Genomic DNA, 27,855 nt, shown 5'->3' with positions numbered 1-27,855 from the left:
TAAACATACATTTTTATGAGTCAATACAAAAAAGGTTTTTAGATTATTTGCCAGTTTGGGTTCTTAGACTGTATGTCAAAATGGATGTAGTAACTGTGTTATATCCGTTACATTGCCAAAAGTCTTCACTCTCCCATGCAAATATGCTAAATTAAATGTTTCAATCACTTCCATGACCACAGGTTTATACAGTCAAGCATCTAGCCATGCAGACTGTTTCTACAAACAAAGAATGGGTCAAAATCTTTGAATGTGGTTCGATGATATGAGTGATGAATCGCACTTCTCCATTTGGCAATCTCACCAAAATATTTTTGCATTGGGTTTATGGTGTAAATGCTTAAGTTGTATTTCATTTTTCCCAGATTCCACTCACTTTATAATATCTGACCCATTTGTTGTAAAACCAGAGGTTGAAAGTAGCTATTTGTATTTACTCAGTTAATTGAGTGTCATTTTGATAAAAAAAAAAAAAAAGAAAAAAAAAAAAATATATATAAAAAAAAAAAAAAAAATATATATATATATATATATATATATATATATATATATATATATATATATATATATATATATATATATATATATATATATATATATTATGATAAAAAAAAACACTTCCTGGGGTAGTATTAGTGCATCATACTTTTTACTTCTGCTTGAGTAATATTATTTTGAAATAACTCTACTCTTACACAAATGCAATTTCTGGTTACTCTTCCCACCTCCTATTCATTTACTGATGGAAACATGTTTTAATGTAAAACGTACCAGGCAAAGACACATTTAAAGTCAAAGTGTCATTTTCTATCCATTGAGTCTGCTGATCCAACTGGAAGTCAAATGAAGCTACAGTAAGCAGTCGATATTGTCAGAGGAAGAACTTTGCACTGTTCAAACATCGTCCGGATCATCGGCGGTTTCCAAAAGCTTTTTGTTGTAAACAAAATTAGATTTGGAAATGTGTTTCGAATTTGCCTAAAGTTAATCATTTTGTAATATTAGTTTTTACAATTTTTTTTATTTTCTCCTTTAATATTCAAAATTTACACTCAACTATATTTATTTTTTCTGTGTGAATACATCATTTTCTCAAATGAAATCATCATCAGTGGATGTGTAATGATCAGGAGCAGAGGAAGATGGGGCTGCAGTGAAGCTCAGCATTTCCAGCCTTCCCTTGTTGCTCAAACCTTTCTCAGCAACGCAGCAGGCGTACTGATGAGCAAAGCTTCACACTTATTGTCGGCAGCCCCCCTCCTATTTTGGCTGCCACATTGGTGATGTTCAAAGCAAGATGGCACAAATTATCCATACCTGTCTCTCTAATAAGTACCGTAGGTGTTGGAACAATAACTAATTGTCTTGACCATAAACAAAATGAAAAAATTGCTAGGATAAAAAAGATAAAAAGGACAATGGGTTGGAAAGTTTACCTTCTTACTCAGTGAGACATAATTAATTCAGTGAGAAAAATTGATTTGGGTGTTCAACTCGAGAGAGGATAGCAAATAAACATGTATTGAATTTGCTTTCTTTATTGCATTTTATGGTTGTGGCAAACAAATAGGCAGTCAACACGGATAAAATGCTAATAAAATGTAAATGCTGCACTTTTCTATCATATTTATTCACTTCGCTTTAAGAAGCTGTCTTCATTTGTCATGCAATCCTATTCCCTTGGTCCTTCTAGTGCTTGTTTTACACAATATATTTTTCAGCTGTCTTATAACATTTGTAATCTTTTTCTTCAGTGTTTTTTTTTTAATTGACAAATGTAGGGTTTACTCATTTAGCCAAAGAGACTTAGTCCTGTTCACCACTAAAACAAAAAAAAAAATATGATCTGATTGCTCTTGCAATGTCATTACAGTTAAGATATCAAGCAATTAGATGATTTTGAAATACATTTACAGGACAGTAATTTGGACAGTGGAACTGTAGAGAACATACAGACCATTTTCCAACTTTATTAACCTATCTCCACTCTCAGTGATTGACAGCATGTCTTCAAATTTGTGTCAGTTTCTTTAAGAACGTTGTCCTTATGTCTGAGAGTTTAGCTAAATTCATGTTTCCATGTCAGGATAACATTATTTATTTACAAAGAACTGAATTTTTAATATAATGTTTTGCATGACTCATGAGACTCGGTTGTTCTACTTCTCTGATTCTGGGTATATTTTTGCAAACTCCCTCATCTTTTGTTTCCCCAAAAAGTAGAAGTTACTTGCACGTCATTAATATGCAGCCATGTTACTGAAAATAGAAACATCTCAGATACTGTAACTTCTATAGATTGTGTAAAGAGAACAACTTTACCCATTAAACTCTGGAAAAAAAGTGCTTTTTTTGTTAAATGTTTCAATTTAAATATTCCATCTGAAAATATTTAGGGTCTCCTGTCTCTTAAATGTGAACACGTGTAGAGAGAGAGAGAGAGAGATCATCATGTCTGAAAATGTATTTGAAGAATTATGTAACACACTGAGGTTACTAGAATTAGTTACCTAACTTTCCTAATAAAATAGGGCAGCAAGAAACACAGCTCAGTCTTTGTGTATTTGACTTAAAGTGAACATGTTATGCTTTTAAGCTCTTCCTTTTCACATTGAAACCATTCAGTTGTGGTCTATATAAAGTGGAACTGTAATGCTTTGGTCTAAATTCCTTGTTTATCCCCCCTGCCCCCATTCCCCCTTTTGGCCCCTGTTCCAAGATGCATCTAAGAGCATCTCGTTTTGATGTGCTCTCTTTAAAACTAAAGGACACATTTCACACCCCGCCCCCTCTCCGGGTCACAGTGCGTTCAACTTCATCCTATTCGGCCATTGTTGCAGTATGCTGGGGAACGGTGTAATAAACAGTCGATGAGTTATCCACTTGTAGCCCCGGCACCTTTCAGCTCGGACTACAAAACTGTTTTGAGAAATACAAATGGCAGATTTGCGAGACTGGTAAGCTGGAAGTCCATGACCATGTTTAACAGTGCCGCATTAAAAAAAAAACATTTTAGACAACAACGATAACTTAATTGGTTGAAAAATATGACCCAAAAAAAAAGGTGTATAAAGATATCGACACAGCTCCTGGACAGACTTCATTTTCTGCACTCCTTGAGACTCATAGTACGTAACAAAATGTAACGGCTAAAATAGTGGATTTTGCTTGATATGTCTCCTTTAAGAAGCGGTCCAAATGTTTAAAAATAAAACTACCTGAACGTATGAAGTGTATTTAAAATGTTTGATTTAGATGTCCAGAAAGCTTTAAAGCTCACTAACTGAAAATATTGTAAATGTGTAAAACTTTAATGTGAATCTGCTCTTTTCTTAACAATGGAAAGAGTAAGTGTTAGTGTTTACAATGTGAAAATTGTCCTAGTCGTGAGGTAACTGTCATGTTAAAAGTTTAAAATTCTGGAAGCAAGTTTCTCTAAGATCAAAATGTCGAAGTTTAGAAAATAATACCACAATCCATTTTTCATTGGCTTTATGATGTGACACTGCTCTCATGTTTCCCTAAATCCGCTTCTTTGTGGCTGATGAGTTTATCGTGACAACGCCACCTGCGCATGCTTTTCCTTCAAATACTTTTGACATGTGCTCAGATACACTTCTTAATCCCTTTTAAATGTGTTTTCCTTTGTATCCGACCTTATTCTGTAAGAGAGCAAAAGTGGGAAACCATTAGGAAATACATAATTTTGTACTCACGTCATGAGTTTGTACTAGTGCTGAAAGCTTACCTCCTCCGCCTTATAAGCATTCCCGTCTGAGGTTGTTAAGTTTTTCCCTCTGAGGTCAAAGTAGATACTTTACACTAATACTAAATAAATTCTAATGCTGTCAAAATCCACAGAAATCATCTGATTATTTTAATACTCAGAAGACTGATCAATAGAAAGATGAGAAAATCCATATTTTAGTTAGAACTTTGACAGATGATTGGTTTATGTACATTAACATAAATTGGCATTGCTTATTATCGCCACAGTTGTGCTGAGCAATTAATTCACAGCTTTTAATAACTTCAATTAACAAGGTAACATCATGTTTATGCCTTGCGAAAGGAAAATATTTTATTTTATTATATAATAGTTTTTCATGTGTGTCAGATAAAAAATTAAGTCACATTACGCTTGTTAGGAATAATAATCAGAAAACTGTCTTATTTTAGTAGAAAATCAGTAGTTCTTAATCACACATTTGTAGATCTTAATCACACATTTGTAGATCTTAATCACACATTCGTTCATGAATGACATTTGGGCCCAAGGAGAAGCTACGGTTTCATCCACCTCTTAAATAAAAGCAAATCTAACAGAGGTGGGTGGCGAGATGGGTTTCATTGACTCTCATGGGAATTTATATCTCCACCAACCTGGTCAGGATGACAATTACATGTTAATTGTTTTACACCAACACTTTGCCTTCCCAATTCACCAAAGGTAATTACAATGAAGAAGTTGTTGATTTAATTTCACGGATGATGTAGCGTCACCGAGGCTCCCCCGTCGTTGCAGTCATAGGCAGGCCTGTCCTCTGTTTAGAGGGAGACCTACAGTTGAATCAGCATTTTAAACTCACCGAACCATGATGCTGTTTAGTCTGAAATGGTTGTCTTGCTCTGGAATGTCCCTGAATGTTGGACAACACAAGCAGCAAATGTTATCATGCATGATTTAGTAAGTAATTAGATATCGCAAAACTCATTTTCCCCTGACCCATCTTCACACTAGTGTTTATCCTGTTACCTCCAATTAGAGGGAACGTAGCCTACATTGCTCATCTAGATTTGGAAGAGTTCTCTTTACCACATCTGTGAATATCAGTAGCTTTTAATGGCATTTATGCATCCTGTGTTATTAGTTAGGCCTGCAACAGGCCTTGTTAGTGGATGGAAGCTTTAGGCAATGTGATAAAGAAGCCAAGCCTAATGTGGTGCTTCTCCCGTAAACAGCATTTGTCACTTTATGAAGTCATGCGCAGTAGTTATAAGGCCTTTAAATAGAAAGTGAGAATTACCCCATAGTGCTTCTTCACCAAGACCCGCTGGGCCTATTAGAAACCTGGTGTGCTGCTGCATTCTTTAAGTCTATTTGAGTGGCCAAGCTGTTTCTGAAGAGTTTTCATGAAATGGCCAGAAGCACTGCCTAATTAATGGGCTTCCTCAGTGCAGAATTTATTGTTCTCTACCATTTAGCCTCGGCGCTTTCAGAAAGGGTTAAGGCGTCAGACTTTGATGGCTCTCACAAGAAGAGGAGCCCGTCAAATCATGAGAGATTGTTGCTGAGGCGCAGGAGACAGAATGAGAAGAATGAATGAGAGCAAAATGGGGGAGGTGGGGGTGGATGTTGAGGGTGTGCATGATTATGTGTTTTGTGTGTCTCCGTGAACATGTGGAGAGGAGGAAGTGGTGGTTGGTGATGGGGGAGTTGGACTAAAAGGATGATTGAGACAAGCAATCAGTCCCTGAGTCCCGCTGTAGGTAGGAAAGACCAAGCAGGAGGCCGTTGCCTGCGGTTACATTGCTAAGTGTGCAGAACTGTTTTTTTTCTCTTCCCTTGTATGTGCGTCTATATGAGTGGAGTGTGGTTTAGAGAAACTGACACACATTTGGGTGCACCTTCTTAATCCACTGTGTGATACCGTATGCTGTGTCAACATTTACTGCGGAGAAGACAAGGAAAGGGAATACAAAATATAGCTCGCTGGATGGTAATATTAATCAACAAATAGATGCAGATGTTATCTTCACAAAAGCAATGACCCACATCTAATGTGTTAATCTTATCTTTTTTTTGTCCACTTAAAAAGGAACATAGAATATGTTCTGCTGAACACCTACAGTTTAACATGAACACTGAAGAATGTCAGCTTTCAACTCCTCCACTGGAAGCATTTTCTGTTAGCTCTGAAATTAATCTGTCAGACTGCAAAGATTATCTTTGTATCTCGCTGTGCTCAAACATGGGAAATGTTTATGATGAGTAAACATTATCACGGATTTAATTAACAGATCCCACACTTGCATTAATCCATGGGAAATATCAATTGCGCTGCTGTATTTAATTAGGCTATATCTTTACCCTTTGTGTCACCAGGGCTGATATAGCACCATGCCCTGCAAATTAATCAAATTAATCAGCAAAAGACTTGAGACAAAGGCATGATTGGAATAGCAAAACTGAGAGAAGAGAGGGAGTCTTCCCTCTAAGTGTTCGATCCCAGCACCATTACAAGATATGTGGAAGACAGCAGACTCAAAACTTTACTTTGTTGAATTGTTAAATTTAAATTGTTAGCTTCAAATCAATGATTAATGAAACAAACATGTATCAGTAATATTATGACTATTTTTTGACTGTGACAACTATGTATATTATATTTACGCAACTCAGTTTTACGAATGATAATATTCTGTAACTAAACTGCAATGTTCAGTCTTGAAAGGTATGGAATTTGCATCTTTTTTTTTTCGGTCGGATGTGTATGGGAAAGGGAAAACTGTGTGTGTTTCTGTATTATTCCCTTTTTCCATTTTCTAGAATAATAAAAATCTGAATTAGTGGGGCAATATTTGTATACGATTCTGTTGATCTGAGAAATGCACACTCCAGAATGTTTGGGGCTCTTCTAGATCCCATTGAACTTTAAACTAGAATTTTAAACAGGAACATCAGAGCATAAATGCTGTATTTTAGGTTTTACAAGACATAATAATGTGTCCAAATGTAATAATTGTCAATTGAAAACTCCACTTTCGACAAAAAGGCAGCCCTGATTTAACAGGCATATCCTCTGTTCTGGAGTCCAACTATTGAATATTTGACTCATCGGTCAAAATAACATTATTCCAAAAGTCCACGCTCTTTTCAATGTTCTTCCTGGCTTACCTTGGTCTACCCTTCTTGGTTTTCTTAAAGAGCAAACATTTTTTCTTCATCCACCTCCCATAAACTTGTACTGTCTTGACATTCCTTTTAATGTTTTAGAAAATGCAGTGGCATTGAAAAACAATATTTTAGATATTACTAAATAAAATCTATTATCCAGTCCCAACTTAAGATTAGACAAACATAGAACTTCCTTTATTAATAACTAGTATCTTTTAACTTCAACCCTCAAAGTTACTATCCCAAACTTACTTAAAACGTTCAAAAGTAGATTCAACAATCTAACTTCCTATCAGTAAATGTGATGTTGCTTTATCTACCACTACATATATTAACTATAAGAGTAACATTTGCACAAATGCTTCTAGAATGACCCAAAATGCCAACCATCAGCATATAATACACTACACTGGACAAATTATGTCCCAAATGGGTTTTTCACTTACAAGTCCAAACAGCATGAGTGATTTTATCTGACCACTATATACTTGCTCTTTGGCACTGTCCAACTGTCTATGGTCTTTGGGTAAGAGTATTTAAGGAGCATATATGTGCATAGTAAAGATAATTGCCCCAAAGAACTGAACCCTGTGGTACTCCACCACTGACCCTAGAGTTTGAAGAAGCTTTAGTTACGTGAACAAACTGGAATCTGTCAGACAAAAAGATTTAAACCTGCCTAATGCTTCCCCCTTAATCCCTACAGTATGTTCAAGTCTTTCTAGGAGAGTATTGTGATCAACTGCATCAAATGCAGCACTGAGATCTAACAGGACAAGTACAGACACAAGTCCATTATCTGAGGCCATGAGAATATCATTAGTGACCTTCACCAGAGCTGTTTCAGTTCTATGATAAACTCTGAAGCCTGACTGAAACTCTTCAAATAGGTCATTACTTTGTAAATGTTCACATATTCGATTAGCAACTACTTTTTAATTTTAAATAAAAGAAGATTATATATAGGTCTGTAATTTATTAGGTCATCTTGTTCAAGAGAGGGTTTCTTAAGTAAAGGTTTAATAACAGCTACTTTAAAAGCCTGTGGTACATATCCATTTACCAAGGATAGATTAATCATGTCTAAGGTTTTGCTTCTGGTGTTTAAGCATTCTAAATGTGGAGGTGAATGGATTATCAGCACAAACTGTCTTCAGTAAGTAATAAGTATGAATTAATAATTTCCATCATATTTGACTAAAAGCTATGTTGACTCTGTAGCAATGGCAAATATGTTTGCAATTAGATTAAAATAAAAGTAAAAAGGCTTTAGCTCTAGATTTATATTTGTATTAATACTTACATCTTCATTTAGGATAGATATTGAGGATGGTAATTTCTTCAATGAAGGTATAAGTTACAGTTTTTCAGTTTTACAGGCATGATCAGTTTCTTGGCTTTCATTTGTGAACTAGGCACACATGTATAAAGCTTTCACATGCAGACTTTTCATTTAATTTAAAGGATCAATAAGTGATGTTTCACCGCTAGGTGGTGCTTGAAAACATGATCTGTAGACCAAAACAAAACCCAGCCCCTCCTTTCCCTTCTCACCTGTCACTTTCTATGCACATATTTGTAAAGAACAAAAAGGGAGCTAAACAGCATCGCCTTTAGGAGGAACATGTCAAGTGAAGAAGTAAGTAACTCATAACTTTATAATGCTTCCGCCATGTTCCTCCATCACTGTGCTGCTCTGATGGTGGTGTTTTAGGGCAGGGAGGGGTTAAGCCCTGAGTGGCAGCTGTTCACATGCATATACATGCAAGCGTGCCCATGTACATGGAAGGTCCGGCCCTGCTATGCAAACAAGAGACTGGAAAACAACCCAGAGAGCTGCGGTGTGACGTCATACCATAGTTCATCTGAAATATTACCTCTAGTTCTTCGCATCATTATTTTTAAGTTCTTTCTATCTAAAATATTTAAATTTTGCTTATTGCTCCTTTCATAAATGGTTAACAGAAATTACAGCATTATTGATTCCATGTAATCACAGAATAATTAAAATTAGTAAATTAAATATATGTACAGTTGATCTGGAATTACTCCAAAGTAAACATTAACTTTAAAACTTGCAAAAAGTGTGGAACAACATAATTGTTTTAATTCACTTTTAATGGAAATAGAAGCACCCAAAGAAAAATACATCTCCTAAGAGAAAGCAATTTAGCAACAGCTTTTGATTGATGGATTTCTTATGTTTATAATTCTAAGTAATGGAAATAAATTTGCAAAATAATGTTTGACTCCCTGCACATACTCGCAAGAGTGGGTGGTGTGTCCATATTTTATGTTATTTCTTTTGCAGTTAAAGTCTGTGTTTCATTTATTTTCATATTTACCTTCCTCCTCTGTTTATTTTAAAATTCCTTTCCCTTTGTTTACTCCATGTCAATTATAACAGATACATTCAACACAGCCAGTACAGAAATGTATTTAAGCTAATGAAGAAAGTTGATAATTACTTTGCTGTAAAATAACCTACTGGCCTTCGCGTCACTCCTGCTGCAGTCTGCCCTCAATTAACCCACATAGACCTTGTGTGGCATATGATTACGACTGCCCACGTGTCTAAAGAATGTTTCAGGTCTTAATGCATTACCCTTTTAGATATGTGACCTCACACCTCTGTATCATACTGGAGGATTTCAGCAAGACATTGGACAGGAGATGTTGCAGCATGGTTTAAAATGATTTATTTAAGTTGGACATCTCAGAATAGCTGTAAATGAAAAAGAACAACATTTGTGTACACTTAGCAACCCCAATTTAAAAATTTAAAATGAGGTGATCCCCGTGACCACCTTATTTGTATTTTGCAAAAGGATGTCAAGTGCTTCTGTGGATCAACGTGTAATTCATGATCATCATAAGATCCTAATTGCATTGTTATAATGTACAAATAAGCATGTCACTACATAAACTGGAAACAAATGTATATATAAGTTAAAATACAATAAAATAAAATTTGATTAATTGATTCACTTACACTGAAACTTCATTGGTAGTGGGAGGTTTAGAAGGTTGCAGTGCTTCACAGTTGCAGAGACAAGCATGATGTTCAGAGCTGAGAAAAACAGGAACATAAAACAGAACAACTCAAAGACTTTCTTTAGCACAATATGCCATTGGAGCAACTTGATGTGTTATCATGGGAGTGAAACAAGGCCTAGTCATAATCATGCTGGAGTGGTAACAGGGCAAGATTCAGACTGACCTCAAGTAGCACAGCCAAATTTCTAGCTCCCACTTTCAGAACAGTTATAGTAGTAACTACAGTTTGCCCATGCTTCCCATCCAGTCTGACAAAGCTCGGATTTAAATAAACGTTGTTACCTAAATGGACAATCAGCAGTGCAACACTTCTATCCAACTCCATACAGCTCTTTAGAGCATTAATTTTTTTTTGTTCAAAGATATGATTGTCCTATGCCTTTTTTTTAACTTAATGCCATGAATGCTATCTCCAAAGAATTTGTGTTTGTAGCTTTGTGGAAATGTGGAAATGTTGCAATTAGAACATTTGTTATTGTCTAAAAACTTTTCCTTATGGGAAAATATTACAAACCTGGGAATTGCAGAATTTCACAGGATCCCTGGTTATACTGTTATATTATGTACTGCAGGTCAGAGATAGCAACTTGAGTTTATGTCTCCAACTCGAATGGCACTTAAAGGAGCAATAAGCAGAATTTCATTATTTCAGACAAAAAGAACTACAAAATGTTCCTCCAAAAGGATATGCTGTTTTGCTGTGTATTTATTCATTACAAATATGTGCATAGAAGGAAACATGAGAAGGGAAAGGAGGGGCCGTGTTGCAGCCAGAGCATAGTAGAGAGGCGTGGCCTGTCACACCTGTGCTCAAGCACCACCTGGTGAAATATTGCTTATTGCTCCTTTAAGTTGCAAAAATGAAAGACTTCAGACTTGACTTAGACATGTCCCCTAAAGACTTGAGACTTAAATTATGCTCCTAGTCTGAGACTTAAGTCTTAAAAATAGATTTTATCTGATGTAAATAAGAGTACATTGTTGGCAGTTGAAATATGTAAACTATAGAGTGAGTGGTGACCGTTGACAGGATACAGTGCATGTTTTACTTAGCATGGTGCACGCACACCTGGGAGCTGCCACTAGGGGTTACGCAAGATGAAAAATGTAATGGCAGTCTGACAGTGTTTTTCCCCACACAATAAAGAAGTGTACAAAATGTTTCCTTTGTAAAAATGTAAATCTAAGACTGTAAATTGAATCAATAAAAAAATATTGCAATGATCCGTATTAGACTTTATTGCTAAGTACTGTTGCACACTTCTGTTTCTTTAAGTTAGGTTATTTTGGGATAATACTGGAAGAAATGTATGGCTTCCGGTGAGATGAGTGGTGGTTTCGGGGCGCTGGCGGGGTGAAAGCTCAGTCTGGTGCTTGGGTGTCATAACGGAACGTTACAGTATTCACACGAAAAATTATTTATTAAGAAGAAATCTTCTTCTATGATGAAATATACACATTGTGCTGTAAATGTGCACCTAGCTTTTGGCCTCTACTTCATTCATTCTGGCAAATATGCTTATGGACTAAAAGTTATGTTAGCAGCATCATTGCTAACACGGGCTAGCGTTCAAATCAGTAACAAACACTAAACTCTAGTGATCGATGCTCCTAATTCCAACTCTTGACTCGCTATGGGTTTGTGTGCAGGGTTGCCTGATCTAAAATTAATAACTATTTAATAGAAATTTCCTATTAATGTTTTCTAAAAAGCCGTTGTGCGGTTACAAAAGTGTTGTGAAAAGCAAAGTGTTAACAACTTGCCCAAAGCATTTTTTTTTTCAGCACAATATGTCCAAAAGCAGCCAATTTGAGTGTAAACCTGACACTCCAACATAATTGACATATACTGTACCTCAGAATATTTGGTTATTTATTTGGTTATTTTTTGGATTTCACAAAATTACAGAAAGTTTCCATCTTATTTGGACGTAATGTGTGCTAACATGGCAATACAAGTAGGTCAAATACAGACCAGGTGTCTCATTTATAAAAGTTGCATATGCACAAAATCTTGTGTATGTCACTTTCATCACAAAATTTGTGATCTATAAAGAAAAACTTGACAAGAGAATGTGCGGTCTCTCACGCAAACTCTGACCCATGAATACGTTATTTTGGAGACGGTGGGAAATGGTGCCACGGAATGTATAGTGGTGAATTGCAGCCACACTGCATCATGATCCCTCTCAGACATTCGGTTTCACACCATATCAAACTTTAAATGTAGATTGACTTCATAATAAGAATTCAAAACTGCAGTGTTATTAATGCTTGTGCTGGTGAGCCATAAGTATACATAAAGACCTTTGAAAGTAATAAAGAAGGCCTATAAGCCAACCTAAATCTAAAACCAAAGCCTGTGCAACATTTCATCTGGGTTTTACCATTACATTCCTCTCCCTAATGATCTCTAGGGGGATGTGTGCCACAAATCAGCAAATACATTGCAACAATGTATCAAGCAATCACACTGATTGCTGTAAACTGTTAAATAACCTGGTGACACTCGTGCACTATGCCTCCCAGTGGATGTGCACTGCTGGAAGGCCTTGTAAATGGGAGAATTAGTAGGGAATGCTTTTTCAGGGATCACCAAGATTTCCTGGCCCATGATGACTGGCTAATATGGCGATTTGGAATCCCTAGAGCATGGCATCCCACTTAAGCCTACAGGGGACAATGGCTACCCCCTCAGGTGCTGGGTCCTAACCCGTTCTCCAAATCCCAGAATCCAGAGGAGGCGTGCTTTAATACACATGCCCACGTGAGCTTAGCTGTTGAATGTGCATAAGGCTTCCTAAAATGCCGGAGGTGGTCTTTGATGCATCAGTTTAGGGATTCTTCATCTTCACGTGGAAAACCTGCATGCTTCCTGGGCTCACTCCTTCTCAAATTGACAATCTGGATGCATTTACACTGCTGATTTACACATTTAATAAAAGGCCTTTCTTTGAATTTTTTTTCCATTTCGTTGCTGTCTTCTTCATGGTTGTCATTGTTGACCATGAAATAACAATGATCAGCTGGCTCATTTAAGTACACATTGCAATTCATGAGGAGCTTTGCTTTGACCATTTATGGTTGAATGTGGGCGTGTAGAGAGTTAAGGTGCAGCTGTGATTTATAAAAGGAAATTGCTTGTTGTGTGCATGGCTTTATAAATCAGGATTTTTTTTTGGCATACACAAGATTTTAGTATAGCTCCTACACAATGTTATGTATAATAAATGAGACATTTATGGTCAGTATGATGAGAGGTAAAAACTATTTATTCATTTGTTTGTTTCAGGAGGAGAGAATTCACGAGGCTGGTTATATGGAGAAGATGAAGGGAAGACAATAGTACCATTTTCCTGTCCGCTGCTTGCCTGTTACATGCCTGTTTTCGCAACAAAGTCAGCAGAGAGAAAGGTAAATCTGCTTTGACTCATTCACTCACTCACTCACTCACTCACTCACTCACTCACTCACTCACTCACTCACTCACTCACTCACCCGTTCTTTGTAAATCTCATGAAACGCATGTAAAAAAAAAAAAATCCCTATGGATTGAGATTGGTCAGACTCTCAGTTAACTATTTCCAGCTTATGCTGCAAAACTCTGATAGCCAAGAACGCAGATCAACTGCTTGAAAGGTATCAATGCTCACTACTTTGCCACTATTGTGACTGTGAGGTTTTTCTTAAAACATGGCCTTATTTTTACCCGGTGGTTAATGGAAAATTGGCGACTAGATCTGCACAGTAAATGGGATCACTGTTGTCATCACAATATCAGTCTGTGGAATATCACAATTACAAAAGACTGCTGCCTCCAGCTGTCCTTGATTCCTACACAAGATGAATATATTTAGTGCTTAAGATCCTAATGCTCATTGAAAGTGTGTGGGGGGGGGGGGGGGATGCTGTGTAATGCCAAAAAAAAAGAAACACATTTAGAAATTCTTGGTAAATTGTAATCAAAAATGTTTTCTGCAAAGGTATCACAATTAAATACTATTCTGATATTATCCGGCCCTCTTGTTGATAATTGTGCACAGATATAAAAGCAGCCACATAAAATGTGTTTATAAATGTGATGTTAATATTAAAATCAATCTTAGCCTATATGTAATTAGATTTTTATTTTAATCATGTTCTGTCCTGAAGAGAGTTGGTTAGTTCTACAACAATCATAAAGACACAATTATGGCAACATGGAGAAAGAATGGAGGAACCGCAGAAATTATTAAACAGATTCAACAACAATGGAAAACTGAGCGAATGTAATTAAATATCTTATTGCAAATGACATAATTAAAGGGACTGCAGGATAGGACTATTGGTAGTACTGTTGCCTTGCAGCAAGAAGTTCTTGGGTTTGAATCCCTGCCTTTCTGTATTGAGTTTGCAAGTTCTGCCCGAACATGTTGTTTTTTCTGGTTTCCTCTGTGTCCACTTTCCTCCCATAGTCCAGAAAAAACATGATTGGTAGTTCAACTGGTCACTCTAAATAGCCCTTACCTCCTTACCTATGAGTGTGTGTGTGTGCATGGTTATCTATCCTCTGTGTCTCTGTTGCCCTGTGATGGACTGGCGACCTGTCCAGGGTGTACGCCGCCTCTTGTTCAATGACCGCTGGAGAGAGGCACCAGCTCCTCCGTGACCCTGCAAGGATAAGTGTGTACAGACAACAGATGGATGGATACCATTAGAAAACAAAGAGCAGAGTTTATACAAGAGAACAATGCACAGACTATGAAACTTTTTCTAACGTTTTAATACGTTTTGCAACAATAATGGGCCATAACATTTTTACCCATCTAGATGCTTTATGTGACTGTCTGCAATAATTTTCACCCACTCTTAATATCATTGTACCTTTGAGATCTTTTGCAAAGGTAGTTTTAACAGTACCATGTTTCAGCTCTCTCCAAATATATTTTTTTTTATCATATTTTGTTATATCCTTTTTCCTGTTGTAAGTTTCAAAACAGTCAATCTTTTTCCTTTTGGAGACTTTACTTGATAACTTCTTTTCTGTCTTATGGTAAGACATTTCACCTCAAAATGCAGTGGTAATTCTTAGTCTTCATAATTTCTTTTAGAACATTTTAGTCTTCTGTTACCAGGGTAACCAAGTAAAATGTTACCGCTTTATACCCAAGAAAAAGCTGAAGTTTGACCCACTCCTTGCATTATATGTTCACCTGTGAAAGGCTTTGCAACAAAAAAGATTATTTGTGTTGCTTTCTAATAATGGTTTTTCTTGGCTTTTATCCATGGAGCCATACTGAGCTTGTTTAGTGTAAGATACAGGAAGAAACACCACCCAATGGAAGCCTGAAGCTCTTTAGATCTCAGGTCGTGTTTTTTAAACTTCACTCCAAGCTGAGTAGATTTAACCCACTCAGTTTTTTAAATCATCAGATGCCGAGACTTTGCTGAGTGTATCTTACAGTTGTGGAAGTTCAAATCTAAATTTAAATAAGGTCATCTCAACACATACAGCTAAGATAGGTTGAATGTTATTTGTTTTGGTAAGTTCTGTTGGAGGAATGTAAAAAACACAAACAAACCAGAACTTGCTAGTTTTGAGTTTAGTGCTATTCTGCATTCATAATATGCCTTCTTTGTTTGTGGCATTGATTCAAAAAGGTGCCTTATAGATTCCTAACACGTATTTTTGTATTTGTATTGTATTTTTATTTATCTCAAAGGTAAATTTGCTAATTATTACATTTGCTCCAAATTTGTCAACTGCACATGCTCGATGATAGTGAATTAAGCTTTGGGGTGTGATGGAATGAAAAACTGAGAAGTGGTGACTTTGGAGACCATTAGAATATATCGAATGTACCAGAGATTTTCTTCTCTTTTTGAACCATTCTCTGTTAGCCCTAGGAAATGTCAGTGTGTGAAAATCCCAGTAGGTTAGCAGTTCCGGAACTACTTCCACCCATCTGTCCAGTATCAACAACCAGGCCAAGTTCGAAGTCATTTGAATCCCCTTTCTTCAACATCCTGATGCTCTTTTTGATTGGATGATTCACCTTTTGTGCTAGCAAGGGATTTTACAGGTATACTCAATAAAGAGGCCGGTGAGTGTGCATGTCTTTCAAATACATTGTTTGTATTTGTCATCTAGTTATAAAATTGTGCCAATACATGTAAATATTTAACATGATATGTATCTTTATGTAATTAGCTTTCATTATTTTCTGAATATTGAAAATATACTAGATTTATGAATAAAAACACATTTCTATAGACTATAGACTTTTATTTAATTCCCTAATTCGGACAACAGCAATGATACTAATATAATAAATGATACACCAAATTTTGTCCTCACCTGGATTATTTTGTCAGTTTTAAGAATAAAAATAATAAAAATAACTATCGCAGCTATCGGCATGTGTTTTAGCAGTGCATATTTTGATTCCTGAGTGTTTCTAAACTGGCAGTGTTTATGAGGCAAAGAGCTTCAAATTGGATTACATTGGATAAATCTGTCAGTGCAATTTGACTTCCGCTGACATGAACTCCTCTGAACAAGCCATTAGTCCACAATTTTGACAGATTTTTTTTCTTATACTGAGAGATTGCACCAAAATAGATTATAGAGTGCCATTTTACACACTCACTTCCTATTGAATGCAATCAAAGCCCACTAAAAACACACCATCTCACTGATGATCTCACTCAAAATGCATAGACTATTGGAATTACAAGGTGACACAGGAACATTTCTTCATGTTGCTACCTAAAGCCTTTCGATCAATACGAGCTGTTAGGACCTAAAAGCTTCCGATAGATTAAACGGTCAGAGCAAGCAAGGGATCTACTTAAAGGGTTTTAGGAGTCCATAGAATTGGTCTTAAATATATTCTTATGCCTAAAAGAAAAATATTTTGAATCACCTTTTTCTGGTTATGCACCTGAACATGTTGGGTTGTGAAGGGAGAGTCAAATTACCGTGTCTACTGGGGAGGCTGTTATAAAGTGATAATGCAATTATCTTAATGGCAGCTGAACCCCCGTGTGTTAGTCAATGTTCCAGCATTTGATTAAGACCCATGCATTAACCTGTACTCTCCCAGCCATATGGAGGACTGAGCAAAGTCAGGTGAAACAACAGCTGGAAGCCCAAAAAGTCACATTTTTACATGGTAGAGAGGGTTTTCCCACAAGATGTTGAAGGCAACCAGAGAAGTTCTGCCGAAAGGCTGTTACATGTGGCCTGGATTCTGAGCCAAATCAATTAATATCTTTCGAGGCCAGAGGGAATCTTCGGTCTCTGAGGATCGTCTGAAATTCCAAACGTTACACGTAAATAAACTAAGCACCTGAGCATAGCACTGAAGAGCTAAGCAAATGTGATTTTCCATATGTTTGTTGCATATTTCTTTAAGATTAAAAAAGTATAAATATACTAATGCAATTTGGTACATTTATTTTACCTATTCCTTTTTTTCTGGTGTGCAACACACACGTTTGACCATATCTGAGCCAGTGTTTTCTGTAGCTGTGCTATTTCATGCATAAGCAGAATGGATAAGGAGTGATGTCTAGGTATAAGAAAGCTGAAGAGGTAGGCATTTTTTCTTTCCCTTTTCTGACTAAAGAGAAGGTAGAATTAAATGGAGTGACTTTAAGTCCTTCATGCAGAGCAGAGTGTGATTAGGGGCTTAACTCAGCAGCAGTCCCCCTCCATCTTTGCCTCAGCCGTTGCCTCTGAGACACACACACGCCTCTCTGTGCCAAAGCTCCACGGCTCTTTCTCCAGCTCTCGCAGCTTCTCTTGGCAGTCTGAGTTACAGTGAGAAGAAAGGATGAAGAAAAGGAAGCATAAAAGAAATCCCAGATTAAAAGAGATGTGGCCGAAGGGGCTGAAGCCATTTCCTGCAAAAAATTAGCTCTGCAGCAGCTAAGTATGAACAATACACACAGGTCACCTGAGGGAGCTCCGTCCACTGCTAGCTGCCTGCAGTTCTGTACATCGAGGTCCACTCAGTGGGAGCTTGAGAGGGCTACAGGGTGAACTCGTTAGGCTCCGGAGATAAACCTTATCACAAGTCTGCGAAGTGAGAACAGCGGGGGAGGACTGCCTCCTCTCAATTTATCACTTTCACCCCCTCCCTTTTTTTGTCTCATACACGCAAACAGAGGCCCTTACACACACACACTCACATATATGCAGAAAATCAAACTCTCTCCTGGTTAATAGATAAACCACTTTGTGATGTTTAAGGAGTCACGGCACGCTCATTTTCTGTGGCCTTTCTGCCATTTTGAAAGATGAAACAGAGCAGGTTTGGCATTTTGCCCATCGGGAGCTGTGAGGTGGTTGGGTTAAGGGATTCATATGAGATACCAAAGCCAAAAGGGTGACAGATTTTTACACAGGCGAAATGACAGTTAAATGGAACAATTAATGCCAGATTCTACAGCATTAGCACATTAGTGCTCGAAGTCTGTTCTACCAAGACTGCCACTTAAGGCTAATAAAGATAAACAGAGCAGATAATGGTGAGGCATCAGACGGCACTTTTAACCACAATATTCCACAAAGACTTCATCATTTTTTTTTTTTTTTTTTTGGTCTGGTTTGCTCAAGGTGCAAAAAGTTAAGTTTTCTGAGTTCGATGTTTACATACCAACAAAGGGGCGTATTTATGAAAGCCAGTAATCTGACAGCGCAGCAAGCTGTTTACCAACTGGCATCACAAGGTGCGTTGGGAACTAAGGGGCTTAAATTACATACCTGTCTTTATCTAGGGCACACATATTTTCTTTTGCACAGTATTTCTGTTAAACAGCTTATTCAGCAGAGCTCTGAAGAAGATCAGTGGCTTGTTGCTGTCCTGTTTCATGAGTTCTCGCAGAGTAAGATGCTCCCTTTATATTTGTAGTATTTTATGTCGAGGGGACAGGCGTCTCTTGGCCACATAATTCACTGCAGAAAGCAGAGCTGTTTCTGCAGCCCTAAAAAGGTTATTTTATATCCACGGGCAAGACTTCATGACTGCTAAATGCATGTTTCTAATTTGTTCAGAAGGTATTTAGTGAGGATGGGGCTGGGAGAGGCTGACAGGCCTGAGCTTGGAGAAGTTCTGCATGTACACTTTAAAGTACAGAATGATACTCTAAGATGAATAATGCGCTGTATCCATTTTAGCCTCTTTTTTTTCTTCCGATGATTGTTTCTGTGTCTTGAGTGTCACATCTTTACTTTGAGGCACTTCACTTGTCTAGATAAATCACGCATGTCATCACAGTTCTTTATTTATGCTCATGTCTTGTTTCTTCTTCTTTAGATACAAATGTGCAATTAAGCTTTGGAATCCATTAATCCTGCTATAGGTTGTAACTTTCCTCGGCATCTGTTGAAATTGCTTTCTACGAGGTCACTCGGGTCTGCACTTGTTTACGTGGCTAGCTGGTGCTTCAGGAGAATGTTGTCTATGCTCTTCTTACTCACCATGTCATCCATCTTCCCCGCTGATGGAGTGATAAGCACGAGGTACTGAGCACTCGGCTACCACATAAAAGTGGCTGCATGCACAGAAAATGAGCTTGTTGAGTGGCATCCGTTTACACGAGGAAACACATTTTGTTCTCATACCTACGTTTATAGCATTGTCTGGGACTGACTAATTCACGCACATAATGTCTCAGAGCTCTTACATTCAAAATGAATGAAAGAGCTATGTGTGAAGGCTGTTTGTGTGTTATATCAGAGATGAGACGGTGTGTCATGAAATATGGATTAAAAAGGAGAAGGACAGGGTAAAAAGGTGGCCTTTGCCTCAGGCAACATCTTCCTGATGATTTATTTCCTCTTCCCCAAGACTGTTTTTTTATTCTAATTATTTAAGCCACAGGCTTCAGGTTGACACCTTATGCAATGCTGCTTGTTTTGTTCTTCCTGAAGGTTGTTTGCTATCTTTCAGAGTCGCAGATATCAACCACTCTGTGCATTTGTTCAGAATAGATGCCACAGCATGGACAAAACGCAAATTCTCTCCACACATCCACCCAGGCGTAGCGGTTCTCTCTCTAACTTCACAGTAATATCATTCTGGCAAACAGAAGGCACAAGCAACACAATGTGTAACTGCTAATGGCTGTTTTCTGGCAAGACAGTTTAGAAATCTGGTTTCTTTTCAGTTTATCGAACTTATTGGAATTTAGGATATTTACATAGCACACACTTTTCCTTGACTGTCTTGGTTGCAGTAATGACCATGTTGGCCAGTAAGATTGGCCCCATTTTCAATTCAATTCAATTCAATTTTATTTATATAGCGCCAAATCATGAAACATGTCATCTCAAGGCACTTTACAAAGTCAAGTTCAATCATATTATACAGATTGGGTCAGATTATACAGATTGGTCAAAAATGTCCTATATAAGGAAACCAGTTGATTGCATCAAAGTCCCGACAAGCAGCAGTCACTCCTGGGGAACCGTAGAGCCACAGGGAGAGTCGTCTGCATTGTACATGGCTTTGCTGCAATCCCTCATACTGAGCAAGCATGAAGCGACAGTGGGAAGAAAAACCACCCATTAACGGGAAGGAAAAACCTCCGGCAGAACCGGGCTCAGTATGAACGGTCATCTGCCTCGACCGACTGGGGTTACAGAAGACAGAACAGAGACACAACAAGACAGACAAACAAGCACAGAAGCACACATTGATCTAGTAATCTGTTCTACATTAGATGGTAGTAGCGGGTGAGCCGTCTTCTCTGGATGATGTCACAGTTAACAGAACGCCAGACCAGGTGTACCTACTATGAAGAAAAAGAGAGAGAGCAAAAAGTTAAAAGCTGAAATGACGACAGTCATTTCAATGTAATACAATGCAAAACTGGAGAACAGTAGACTGAAGAACAGTAGAAATCAGTAGAGTGAGAAAATTAGACCCTGATGTCCTCCAGCAGCCTAGGCCTATCACAGCACAACTATAGAGATAGCTCAGGGTATGAGCCACTCTAACTATAAGCTTTGTCAAAAAGGAAAGTTTTAACATTAGTCTTAAAAATAGATAGGGTGTCTGCCTCACGGACCAAAACTGGGAGTTGGTTCCACAGGAGAGGAGCCTGATAGCTAAAGGATCTGCCTCCCATTCTACTTTTAGAGACTCTAGGAACCAGCAGCAGACCTGCAGTCTGAGAGCGAAGTGCTCTGTTAGGAACATACGGGGTAATCAGAGCTCTGATATATGGTGGAGCTTGATTATTAAGGGCTTTATACGTTAGAAGGAGAATTTTAAATTCTATTCTTGATTTAACAGGAAGCCAATGAAGGGAAGCTAAAATTGGAGAAATATGATCCCTCTTGTTGATTTTCATCAGAACTCTTGCAGCAGCATTTTGAATCAGCTGAAGACTTCGAACTGCATTTTGTGGACTTCCTGATAGTAAAGAATTACAATAGTCCAGCCTTGAAGTAACAAATGCATGGACTAGTTTTTCAGCATCACTCCTGGACAGAATGTTTCTAATTTTGGCGATATTCCGGAGGTGAAAAAAGGAAACTCTGGAAACCTGTTTAATATGGGATTTAAATGACATGTCTTGGTCGAAAACAACACCAAGATTTTTAACTTTATTACCAGAGGCCAAGTTAATGCCATCCAGATTAAGGGATTGATTAAGAACTTTATTTTTTGAAGACTCTGGCCCAAAGATTACAACTTCTGTCTTGTCAGAATTTAAATGCAGGAAATTTAAAGTCATCCAGCTTTTGATGTCATCAAGACATGACTGCAGTCGAAGTAACTGATTGGATTCATCAGGATTTATGGATAAATATAGCTGAGTGTCATCAGCATAACAGTGGAAATTAATCCCATGCTGTCTGATAATTTTGCCAATCGGAAGCATATATATAGTAAATAGAATTGGTCCAAGGACTGAACCCTGTGGTACTCCACAAGTGACCCTAGAGTTTGAGGAAGATTTATTATTAACATGAACAAACTGGAATCTGTCCGACAGATTTTGCTCTGTTAAAGTGGCACAAAGACACCATATTGTTCTTCAAGTAGAACCATGTATGCCAAGCGTTTGTCCTGATAGTACTTGGTCCTTTCTGAGCCTGAAAATAATTTAATAATAATAATAATAAGCTATATACATTACTTTTCTTAGTTCTATGTGTTTTACTTCTGGCTTGGAACTTGTTTATCTATTTTTCATTCCAAGATGAAGTCACTAAACAAGCTATTGCCGTCTTTAACGCTTTCCTTTTACCTTAGAAAGTACCTCTAGACTAGTGTGTCTGCATTTTATCCATGTCTCCTCTGCCTTTTCAAACCCCCAGCTGGTCATTGCAGATTAACTTTCACACTGGAGGTTTACTCCAGATAAAAGGTAATTTTCCTTTCCACTATCGCCACATATGCTCAGTACGAGTGACTACTGCAAAGTAATGACTTAATGCAAGCAATTATCCCTGGAGCCGCATGCTTATTAGATAGCAGGGATTACTGCATATTTGTGGACTAGATGCAATCGCCTGAGTTTCCTTACATGTTTCCTTAAATTTTTAAGTTTCCCTAATGTTTTTACCAAGTGGCATAATAAACCTTTATCTCCTTTCTGTATCTGACTGAGAGAGAAAAAAAACACTGTTAACCCCATATTTGTTATAAAGATTTAGGAGACTTTTGAACTATTCGAAAATAAGTACCACTATTCTTCCTCCACAGTAACATATCACTGCTGCTCATCCCCAAATGAGTTCAAAGGAGGCTGATGAGTTCTTGGCATACAGAGTATAAGAAAAGCAGAAGAAAGTGTCAGTCATATTTCTCCATGTGAAGCTGGATCAGGGCGGACGTGTCTTTGTGGCTGGTCTGGCTTGGCTCCTTTGGTCACAGTGCCTCTCCTCAGCAAAACTCCTGGCACACCATACTTGTTACTGTCAGAGTTACAGGGGGCACTGACAGCACACACCCTTCAACTGCTTAAAATTCCCAATCAAAGAGAACCTCGTGCTTAGGTCAGGGCACAAGTCAAACCGTCTTATTTGTAAAGAACAACACTGAGGCAGCTGTGACAGTTTCCAAAATCTCTGCTAATTTGCTGGAAGTGCACAGATGTCAATCCTTTTTTCTTTTTACTTTGCCGGTGCTAAACAGAATTTGTGGCTAGGGTTATTTAATTGAAATGATTGTCAGTGCGTACTTTGAAGAATGAACCAGCAAACTGCTGCCTATACATCCGTCAAAGCCACCCCTCCACCCCTTGTAAAGAAGTGAGGTCTTATGTCAGCAACAAAAAAGGTGGAAAAGCTGCAGAAATAAAAAGGAAAGTATCAGCCAGGGCAAAATACTGGGCTCTGAAATCTGTTTACTATTAGAGCAGTTTTCTGATTTTATATTGCAAAAGTCCAGGTAGTCTGTTTCATTTTTGTTGCTAGTCTAGGGGCCGTAACAGTCGCCAACATCACGACACAGGAGGATCATTAATGCAGACCTCTCCCCACTTACTGGCCTGAACTGCAACACTGCAACGGATTGAAAGAATGTTGCAAATACTGGCATAATTAAAAGAGTACGTGTGCTGAAATAAGTGGTACAAATGTGTAAAATGTAGCTATAGCACAGATCTAGGGATGCATTCTTATCATTACATCTTGCAAAAAGATGATGAAGAATAAATGTCTTAACTGGTCGTCCAATTTTTACTGTTGTGATTTACACAGTAAGAATGTGGTTGTGATGGCCTTTGGTTATTTCTGTAGCTCAGATGCGTTTGTCCATGCTTTAATTACATATATATATTTTTCTGTCCTTGCCGATAGAGGGCAGTGTACTTTGTAATTTTCTTATGTTAAGAGAATGCCCACATCTACTGCCTGGCAGTGAGGTCATTTGCAAATGCCCCAATCTGTTGCTGTGACAGTTAACATACTAATTACAGGGAATCATAGATACTGAAACCATGCCTCGGAGTAGAGTTCTGCTTCTCTTGCCAAGGGTTTCTGCTCATTCTGTACTTGTCAAGATAGCGTGCAGGAACAAATTAACTACCCAAAAGGGAAATCCAGCAGATCTGCTAAATGTGCTAATTTGGTCACATTCTTCCTCTGTGATTATGCATCCATGCGGGGAGAAGACAGGCAAAAACTACTTATGTTTAGGGGGAAAAAAGGGGGAAGAAAACCCTGTATCCTTTTTGATTTGTAATTGTGCCACATCAGAGAGTTTGCTGTGGTTATCTCTCTTTAGTCTCTGCTTTGTTAATTAGCTTTCTGTCTCAATACTTTAAAGCATTGTGCAACCACAACCGTAGATACTTCTTAGTTTGTTTGTTGTAGGTCAATATGAAAAAATGATAATAAATATAATGCCCTTACATCCTTTACTTACTATGATCAAATTCTTGGCTTATACGCAAAGCTGCCTTTTAACCCCTATTAAAACAGAACTCTTTGGAGCAGACAGCTTTAGGGGAAAAGAGGGGTGTGAGGGTTAGGGAGATGATTAGTTACTCAAATCTCCCTCTCTTCCCTGGCGTTCATCTCTCTTGAGGCTCTTGGCCTGACTTCCCCTTACCGTAGTAGCTGAGTGTGAAGCATGGAAGAAAGAAGGTCTGCCAAAAATGAAGATGGTTGTTTTAGACATAACATTGCAACTATATTCGTTTGCGCCAGTGTCTGAGAATGAGCAATGTCACTTTTGTTACTTCTGCAAACCTATAATTATGTTCTACACAGGATAAACGCTGCAAGAATACAAACACCAGTGCTTTCAATGCATCTGTTCGTGGATAATTATATGGTAGATGTGGCAGAGCAAATGTGCATCCAATTTAAACTTTGTGGTCAGATGAAAAAAAAAATAAAGCCAAATGACTCCAAGGCATTTTGACACCTGTAGTTTGTTTACTTTAGATTTGTTTGGAACCGTACTGCGACCGCCTCCTCCAAATGGTCTCGGTGTGGTTGTTTTGATCCGCACCTTAATGCAACTGATGTGTTCATATCTACACAATCGAACCACACTAAGGTTAATGAACCACAGTTTGTTTCAAACAGACTAAAAACCTGTTTGTTATGCCAGAAACCTGTTGGATTATGAGTATTATTATTAATTATAATTTGCTATTATAATTTTAATAATAGATAATTCAAACTCAAATGGTAGCTATAACAAATGTAATTCAAATGGTTGTGATCCAGGGGCTACAAGCCTGTAATGACTAACAATGCATTTATTCATTAGCTGTTATGAATTTATTTATGCTGGAAAAGTGTGATCTGACCGGTTGCTGAACAATTAGACTTATCCAGCAAACATTGATAACTCAAATTATAACTGCAATTGGAGTTTTAACCCTTCTTTATCACAAACCAATGAAAATATCTCAGTTGATACAGTTGTTAACTCAAAAAGACGTAATTATTTTACTCTTAGAGACCATCCAACTTCTGGATCAAAATAAACACAAACAATTACTACTCCACACATTATTATTTATTAAACCAAAATAATTCCCTGTTACAGTAGTTATTATATTTTATGAACACTAGTAAACACTACTCGCTACTCAAAGGACATGCAAAAAAAGAAAAGAAAAGAAATCAAGTCAAAATGGGTTAAATGAGAGGTAGCAATTCTTAATTCAATTCACAGTTGTTTAAACATCACATTCAATAAGCACTTTGACGTAGCAGCATTGAAAGACAAAATAGCTTTGAGGAAACAGACCTGAAGCTAGGTGGGCGCTCTTTGTATTCCACAACAACCTCAGCTAACTGTTTAGAGCTCCTTTGCTTCTTTCAAAGATGGCGGCTATGATGACATCTGACCTACAAGCTTGCGTGATACGTGAGGAGGAGGTCCTAATGACGTATCTAGTGCACACGCCTAGTGCAGGGCTTTGATCAGAGGCGTTTTCTCTCCTAAACAAAGCTTCAAAGAAAGTGCACAAAACTGAAAATGTAGACAAAGAGATCAAAGATGAAGATAGGAAGAGAAAAGGAAATTTGACTCTTGGCGGGGTCCGCTTATAATTAAACCAAAAACAACACAGCCAAAATCACTTGTGAAATGCATGCACACACATCAGTATACAACCCAGTTAAAACAACTCCTTCTCGGATTGATTAAGCATTAAACTAATTCCTAATAGGATCTGCCCAGGCACAAAATATATCACCTTATGGGTGAAAAAGAGAAAAAAAAGGAGAAAGTCCCGTGTATTTGTGTTGTCTCAGGGGATGTCCCAGCTCTGAATCCTGTTGCAGCGCTTCGGCGAGAGCAGGTCCATCAGGCAGCAAGGAAAGGGGGAACCTCAAAGTCTCTGGGTTCTGTCCGCAGCTTGTTTGTCCAAAACAAAAGCGGAGATAGCGGCTCCCAGTAGGATCAATATTAATTCAAAGTACTTTTAAAGTCGACCTCCTTCATAGGAAAACAGGGATAAGTTCAGCTGGAAATCGAACATGTGCCACATGGGGGAAATCCCACAGGATGAAGCAGCTGTATGTCTTCCCAGTTGGCGTGGTTCCAGTGAAGAAGAATGATTTGAGCGCTCGGACACTTTTTATATCCTCTCATAGCAACGAGATAACGTTGCTAGGGCCGGTGGTCGCATTGATCTGGTCGACCATATTGCATGCTGGGAGCTGGAGTCTGTCACGTCAAAACATGGCATTACACACCTCAGGTATTAAAAAACCCAAAGGGCATTTTATATATAAGTCAATAATACAATCTGACCGATATTGCAGTGCAGTTTCTACATCACCCAATCATGTTGTGCTGTACAGTTATGTAGATATCAGTGGCAGTAAATTGCTTTCATTTGACAAGTACATCATCAAAAAACTTGCATAATTTTCCCTGCACTGTATGAAAGGATAATTTAAAGTAAACGTGTTTTTGTAATGTTAATCTTTCAGAAAGTAAAATGAACACTTTCTTAGAAATCTGTACACATCTCTGTCGCACCATTTGTTTCCATCACTGCATCTGGATAAGAAAACAGAAAAAAAACAATGATATAGTCTAAACAGCGTCTAAACAATTGCAGTGTCTCGGTTTACATTTCATCTGTGCTGAGGTGAAATAAACTCCACCTTTGGTTGTCATTTTTTGTCAAACTTAAGCTAGAAAAGTGTGTTGTTGTTTTTTTTTACACTATACAGTTTTTTTGTTTGTCTTTTAAAATCATGAACTGGAAGGTCACTCCACTGGATTCTCATATTCTTCAAGAGTGAGAGTTAAAGAGACTTATTCATTTATATTGACCATAACAGAACACACAAAAAACATATGTTTGTCCTCAAATAAAACAATATATGCCAAAGTTGTGATAGTGTTTACTTAGTCCTTTTTGAGTGGGAACATTTTTTGTCCTGGGAACAACAATTGATGCAGTTACTATAGGAGCCATTAGACCGTCCTGCAATGCCTAGCATTAAAGTGACAGCTCTGCATGGTCAAAGACCAGCCTGATTTACAGTGTTTGGGTTACATAACATCCTTCTTTTTGCACCTCTGCCTGGCATTACTGACTTACTCGGCTCTATTTCTTTCCCTTGTTTACTTGTTGAGCATATGCACATCATCGTACTTCCAGTTATGTGGTCTTGCAAGTGTATTGTAAGTATAAACAAAAAAATATTTTGTTAGCTAACAAATAGAGCAAAAACAAAGTGTAAAACACAGAAATAAACTATAATGAGTCAACAGGTTGCAACAATTTAATCGGTACCAGAGTGCAGGGGGTGGGTTAGGGTTTCATAACAATTGACCGTTGAGAAAATAGCGTGTCTCCGTAAAAGGCATTGTGTATGTGTAATTTAAATTTTAATCACTAGGTGTCACTATTACTTATTGTTCCTTTAAGTTGAAAGCAGAGCAAACAGAGGTTGGGACTAGACAAAACAGACACTT

General features: G+C 37.7%; 1 protein-coding gene and 1 long non-coding RNA gene across 4 annotated transcripts in view; one reads left to right on the top strand and one right to left on the bottom strand.

The window, feature by feature from the left end:
• Positions 1 to 27,855, top strand: part of arhgef10la (Rho guanine nucleotide exchange factor (GEF) 10-like a) — a 175,486-nt gene that overhangs the window by 94,793 nt on the left and 52,838 nt on the right. For all 3 annotated transcript variants that reach the window (XM_036151338.1, XM_036151337.1, XM_036151339.1), the window contains one exon: positions 13,248 to 13,369. In XM_036151338.1, coding sequence (XP_036007231.1) covers positions 13,248 to 13,369 — 122 coding nt within the window. The remainder of the gene's footprint in view (positions 1 to 13,247; positions 13,370 to 27,855) is intronic.
• Positions 13,884 to 18,014, bottom strand: LOC118567123. Its single transcript, XR_004933499.1, has 3 exons — positions 17,896 to 18,014; positions 17,634 to 17,749; positions 13,884 to 14,605 (listed from the first exon to the last, which is right to left on the bottom strand). It is a non-coding gene; the product is annotated as an uncharacterized LOC118567123 (long non-coding RNA).

This window comes from Fundulus heteroclitus, chromosome 20 (assembly GCF_011125445.2).
Source record: "Fundulus heteroclitus isolate FHET01 chromosome 20, MU-UCD_Fhet_4.1, whole genome shotgun sequence".
In the NCBI taxonomy this organism is placed as follows: Eukaryota; Metazoa; Chordata; class Actinopteri; order Cyprinodontiformes; family Fundulidae; genus Fundulus; species Fundulus heteroclitus.
This window is presented reverse-complemented; position numbering and strand designations above follow the sequence as displayed.